The sequence below is a fragment of the Haemorhous mexicanus genome, chromosome 21 (genome assembly GCF_027477595.1).
Source record: "Haemorhous mexicanus isolate bHaeMex1 chromosome 21, bHaeMex1.pri, whole genome shotgun sequence".
Classification (NCBI taxonomy): domain Eukaryota; kingdom Metazoa; phylum Chordata; class Aves; order Passeriformes; family Fringillidae; genus Haemorhous; species Haemorhous mexicanus.
In genome coordinates, this window is record NC_082361.1 from 9,984,387 (window position 1) to 9,990,386 (window position 6,000).

At 64.3% G+C, this 6,000-nt stretch overlaps 1 protein-coding gene across 6 annotated transcripts in view; it reads left to right on the top strand.

The window, feature by feature from the left end:
• Positions 1 to 4,339, top strand: part of LRSAM1 (leucine rich repeat and sterile alpha motif containing 1) — a 26,685-nt gene extending 22,346 nt beyond the window's left edge. For 5 of the 6 annotated variants that reach the window (XM_059865065.1, XM_059865069.1, XM_059865068.1 and 2 more), the window contains 6 exons: positions 308 to 403; positions 939 to 1,037; positions 2,036 to 2,167; positions 2,548 to 2,629; positions 2,786 to 2,934; positions 3,415 to 4,339. In XM_059865065.1, coding sequence (XP_059721048.1) covers positions 308 to 403; positions 939 to 1,037; positions 2,036 to 2,167; positions 2,548 to 2,629; positions 2,786 to 2,934; positions 3,415 to 3,540 — 684 coding nt within the window. In that variant the 3' untranslated portion in view covers positions 3,541 to 4,339. The remainder of the gene's footprint in view (positions 1 to 307; positions 404 to 938; positions 1,038 to 2,035; positions 2,168 to 2,547; positions 2,630 to 2,785; positions 2,935 to 3,414) is intronic. The other variant, XM_059865070.1, reaches the window with a different exon arrangement.
• The last annotated feature ends 1,661 nt before the right edge of the window (positions 4,340 to 6,000 follow it).

Here is a 6,000-nt window from a genome sequence, read left to right on the forward strand (position 1 = left end):
TTCCAACTCAAACCAGTCTAAGATTCCATGATTCTAAGGAGGGGTACCATGAATACTTTTGGCTGAGCTCCTGATGTGGTGAGGAGGAGCTGCTGCAGCCAAGGTGGGCTGGGGCTGGCAGAGCAGTGCAGGGCTGAGGGAGCAGGTTCAGCTGGTTCTGCCCTGCCGGTGCTAGGAGAGGATCTGAGCTGTGGGGCACAGCGATTGCACAGCATGGGACTGCTGTGGGTCTGGCAGGAGCTTTGCTGGGAAGGGAACAGGGTGGCAGCAGTGTGGGGCTGTGGCTGCCAGAGCTCTCCTGTTGCAGGAGGCAGTCACGGAGCAGCGCCAGGCACTCGGCTGCCTCCTGCAGCAGCTGCTCAAGGAGAAGAAGCAAAGAGAGGAAGAACTGCAACAAATCCTGGTAATGAATCCTCTCATGCAGTGCCGTGGGTGAGGAAGCGTTTGGGTTGGCTACAGGGAAAGTCCATGGCTCAGTGTGGGAGTGAAGGGGAGCAGAGCAGGGCTGTGTCTGGGTCCAGAAGCCAATTTAGCCCCAGGAAATTCTAATGTAAACCTGGGGAGCACAGCAGCACTGCCTGGTGCAGCATGGGCACCATCATCACCCCCAATGGCCCTGCTGGGAAGGGAGTGGTCAGCAGGATGAGCACAAGGGATGGGAGTTGTGGTCTTGCAATCCTGAAGATCTGCAGACCCTCCTGAGCCTTGGGAGACCAGGCCACAGGTCCTGGGGCAAAGGGAGCAGAGAGATGCACAGCCCTGCGTGGGGTCAAAGTGGGGCCAGCCTGCCGGAGCCAGAAATCCTGTTTGACCCCCATCACAGTGCTCTGGCTGGGCCCTGCACTGCCCAGGCTGGGGGCTCTCTCCTGCACACCCATCCCTGAACCCCCCTGGCTGTGTTCCCTTGGGCTTCTGAATGAATTGAGTTTGTTTTTCAGCTGGAAATGGAGGCAAAGAGCGAAACCAAGCAGGAGAACTACTGGCTGATCCAGTACCAGCGCCTGCTGAACCAGAAGCCCCTCTCCCTGAAACTCCAGGTGCTGCTGCTGTTCCTGCTGCCACTGTGGCTCTGCTTTGCTCTGGGGGGAGTGAGGACAGCCCCCTGAGCTAAGGCTGGGAGCAGGTCACAGAGCCCTCACACAGATCCAGTGCTGCCCATGGTGCTCTGAGCTCCCTCATTCCTGCCTGTGGAGGGGTGGAGCTGCCCAGGTCCCTGTGGAGCCAACACCTCAGCTGTTCCCAGCAAGAGCTGCTATCCCAGCCCCAGACTGCTGGTCAGGAACAGAAACCTTCCAGGCAGGGCTTCTTGTTCCAGCTGAGCATTCAAAAGGCTCTACTTGGCTCCCCAAATTCCCCTTCAGACATGACTGAGTACAGCAACTCCTGCTCCTGATGGCTTGAGCCAGGAATTCATGCTGGTAAAATCTCCTCAGGGTGGGCACAAGGAGACTGATCTGAGCTCTGCCTGTGCTGCAGTTTGGCCTGAGCTGGCAAAGCAGGGACTACTGCAGACATGGATTGCCAAGGGCATTGTTTCATGTGTGAGGGGAGCTCACTGGGGCTGCAGCTCCTCCCGAGGGGCAGCTCCCATCTCTGCTCTGGGACAGGGACAGGAGCCAGGGCACGGCTGGGGCTGGGCCAGGGCAGCTCAGGCTGGAGCTCAGGGCAAGGTTCTTCCCCCAGAGGGTGCTGGCACTGCCCAGGCTCCCCAGGGAATGGGCACGGCCCCGAGGCTGCCAGAGCTCCAGGAGCCTTTGGACAGCGCTGCCAGGGATGCCCAGGGTGGGGTTGGTGGGGGGTGTGGGCAGGGCCAGGGGCTGGGCTGGGGGATCCCTGTGGGTCCCTTCCAGCTCAGGAGATTCTGGGATTCCCAGACCTCATAAAACACCTGGGGCCAGAGCTGCTCCACCTCTTGGGCTTCCAGGCTTTGGTGTGTTTGGGATGCAGCAGAGCTGGAGCAGGGCAGGCCAGGGATGATCACAGCCCCAGCCCTGCTGCTGCCTGGCCCCAGGGGAGCTCATTCCATGTTTTCCAGGAGAAGGGTTTGGAGCAGCAGCTGGTGACCCTGCTGCTGGAGCTCTCTGCTGAGCAGTACGTGCCAATCTTCGCTCACCACCGAATATCCCTGGAAACGCTGAGCACCATGAGTGCCAGTGACCTGGAGAAGGTACGAGACAGCAGAGCCACAGGGTGGGACAGCACCAGCAGGGATTGTCCCTGTCCCTGCTCAGAATCCACCTGTGCCTGGCTGGATGCTCTGCTGTGTCACCTCCCCACAGGGAGAGGTGCCTGTGCTGCTCTGCCTCTCCCTGTGGGCAGTGGCTCTTCCAGAGACCTGCAGGGTGAGCTGCAGCCTGGCACCATCTTCCAACATCCTCCAGATGCTCTCTGTAGTAGAAATAGCACCAGGGAATTCCTGCTGCCTGGCAGAGGGGCTTTCTTTGGCATGGCCACGTCTTGTCAGCAATGCCCAGGAGTTTTCAGTGTCCCCCTGGGGACATCCCCCTGCTGTCCCTCTGGGGCCAACACCCTCCTCTTTCCCCTCAGCTCGGTGTGACAGAGGCTGGTCTGCAGCATGCCATCCTCAGGCGGGCTCGGGAGATCCTGGCTGTGGCCACAACCATCCCAGGTACCCCCAGTTCTTTTCTGCCACATTTTACACTCACAGCCGGTACCTGAGCCTGGAGCAGGGAGCTCTGTGGGTCAGACACCTCCTGTGGGTGTGTCAGGAGGGCAGGCCGGGCTGCGGGGGCGATGGGCAGCGCTCAGCTGGCTGCGGTTGCAGAGCTGCGGAGGGCAGAGGACAGCGAGGTCCCTGCGGGGCCCGAGCCCAGCGCTCCCCTGGAGGAGACCCCGGGCCCCACGGCCCCCACGGCCCCACCGCTGCAGGGGGACGAGAAGAAGTCGGAGTGCGTTGTGTGCATGGAGCAGGAGGTGAGACCCGGCACCGCCCGGGGCTGGAGCAGGGCGCGGAGGGAGGGCGGGATCCAGCGCAGCCCTGGCAGTGCCCTGGTGCTCATCCCGCCAGATCCCGGGCACAGCCGGGCTGGGCATCGCAGCGGGGATGGGGAGAGGAGGGCGGGCCAGAGACGGACAGGGCTCGTGCGGGCTCTGGCAGGAGCTCGCTGAGCTCCCCCACCGGCCCTGGGCAGCGCTCGCGGGGCTGCTCTGCTCAGCTCAGCCCCGCCCTGTCCTGTCCTGCCCCGTGTCCCATGGTGTCTGTCCTTCCCCGTGTCCCATCGCGCTCCTGCTCGGCACAGCCCAGGCCCCGCACACCCACGGTGGACGGAGATTGGGGTGCGGGGCTCTGCTCCCCACTCTGAGCCCCCGCGGGTGTTCCCCAGCTCCCCCGTGCTGGGAGCAGTGTTCAGGGACAGCAGCACTCTCCGTGTCACCTTTTTGTCTCTCCCCCAGCCCCAGATGATCTTCCTGCCCTGTGGCCACGTCTGCTGCTGCCAGGGCTGCTGCGAGCGGCTGCACTCGTGTCCCCTGTGCCGCCAGGACATCGCTCAGCGCGTCCGCATCTTCCACAGCGCCTAGGCTGGCCCGGGAGGCGCCGGCCCCGCTCCCGGGCTGTTCCAGCTGCCGCTCCTGTCTCTGTGAACAGCCCACGGCCGGCACTGCCCTCCCCGTGCCCGGCCCCGCGTTGCCTCAGCATCCCCCAGCTCCCCGGGCTCCTGCAGTGAATCCCTTCCTGCTGCCCGCCCGCCCTGCGTCCCCGTGCCTGGGTGACAATCCAGGCGCAGCTGTGGCTCCTCCTCTCTGGCAGAGGTGTTTGCCGTCAGAAAGGCCCTGGGGGCTCACAGGGACACGGCGAGTGCTTCCAGCAGTGCTGCCCGGAGAGGGGGGGGAAATTTCCCGTGGGAGCATTCGGTCAGGACGTGCTGTTCTTCGTGTGCTGACGCTGCCGTGCACCTCTGTCATGCCAAAGGTCTGGGGCTTCTGCTCTGGAGCCCCACAGGAGCGTGTCTGGGTCTGCAGCCTCAGGCAGGCAGAGCCAGGAGCTCCCCACCCCCATTTCCTGCTCCTGTGGGAGGGGAGAGAGCAATACCCCCCGGCCTGGAGAAGCCCGTGGGGGTCCCTCATCCACAAACCAGGTAGGGAGCAGAAAGTGCTGCAGCCACTGGACAGCACTGGGGCAGGGCTGGGGCTGTGCCCAGCTCAGGACCACGGTGTTTCTGCACTGGGGGGTGGGCACTGCTCCATTGTCATTGGTTAGTAACAATTCCTGTCTGTCCCTCGGCTCTTGACCCTGAAATATAAAAATGCTGCTACGAGCTCAGTCCCACCACAGCCTTCCCCAGGAGCAGCCATTAAACTGCAGCTGGTTTCTGCTGGAGGTGTTTGCTGCCTCTTTCCTTCTGCAGGAGGGGGATGGCTGGAGCAGGGCCGGGGCCACCACCCCAGGCCCGGCTGTCCCAGTGTCACCTCATCCTTCTAATCTTGTCGGAGAAGAATTTGAGGCTCTGGGCCTTCTCTCAGGATGTTGTTCATCGTGGAGCTGCCCCAGGGATGTCTAGACAGGAGAGACCTTGGACCCTGCGCTTGGGTTGCCTCACATGAGCTGCCCCATGCAGAACATCCCTGTGGGACACGTGTGTGGCCTTGTGGAGGTGGCTCGTGCCCAGTGCCACCAGTGTCCTGGGGACGTGCCACAGCACCAGGGCCGGCGCCTTGGGAACAGCCTGGGGATGTTTTTCCAGCCTTTGTTTTCACGTTTTGCTGCTGCTGCTGCCCATCAGAGCAGGCAGGTTCTAGGGGGCGGGGCAAGGGGCTGCACCAGGAACGGCAGGTGCTGGCATGGAGCAGGGGAGCCCTGGGGCGGTGCCCGCATGAGGGCAGGAAGGGTCATGGAGCGCCCTCACTCCCTGCTCCCCGTCCCTCGGCATTCCCTGGGGTCGGGGAGGAGGAGGGAGTCAGACGCCCTGGCCTGAGGGAGGAGCAGGGAGAGGGGATGGAGCCCCCCCTGGCGCCCCCTCCCCAGGGGCAGCCAGAGACCACACGGGGACCCCACGGATCCGGCCGGAGAGGGAGGAGAGTCCCGAGGGCTGCCCCGACACCCGGCCGGCAGCAGCGAGGCTGCAGCAACCCCTCCATCCTCTCTGTCCCCCATCCCACCGCCCCCTCCATCCCGTCTGGTGACCGCCGAGCCGTGCCGGGGCTGGCGATGGGTGACGGGAGCTCAGGGCAAGATCCGCTCGGGGACAATGAAGAAGGGCCAGCGCTCCCGGAGAGCCGGCAGTACCGGGCTGCCCTTCATCGCAAGGGCCAGCACGGCCCCACTGCAGGGACAGCCCCGCTCAGCCACGGGTCAGACAAAACCGCTGGAGCATCACTCCGGGCACTTTCTGAGACTGCGGGAGAAAGTAAAATAATAATTTAAAAAGTACTCTTCGGCCCCAGCCAGCCCCAGCAGTGCCGGGCAGTCGGGGGCTGCCGCCCCGTCCATCCCTAGAGCCCCGAGGTGGCGGTGCCGGTGGCCGGGGCCACCTCCTGCACCGGGTGACAGACTCCAGGGTTGGTGGGAAATGGGCGCGCGACGGGGCTGCTGCACCCACTGCTCAGCTGGTCCTAAAGTTCATTAACAGCGATCGAAAACGTGCTTGGGAAGTGCTAAGAATCGGATGGATTCGGAACGGAAAAGAGCAGCAGGTGTTTAAGGGACAGCAGCTCTGCGGTGGAGGTGGAGCGTTCCCTGTGCCGCTCCAGCGGCCGCCGAGCACCCTGGGGCCAGGCTGAAGATCAGGGGGGCGGCCGCCCCGGCCCCCTCAGCCCTCCCCGGGCTCGGCCATCACCGCCCCCCGCCTTCAAAAGCGGCCGGGCTGGGCCGTGCCCGCGGAGCGCGATGGCAGCGGCGCCCGAGCCCGGCTGGGAGTGCGGCATCTGCTACGAGACGTACTGGGGTGCCGCGGGGGGCCCGCAGGAGCTGCCCTGCCGCCACTCGCTGTGCCAGCGCTGCCTCCGCAGGCTCGTGTGCCGCGCCGCCACCGTGGCCTTCGT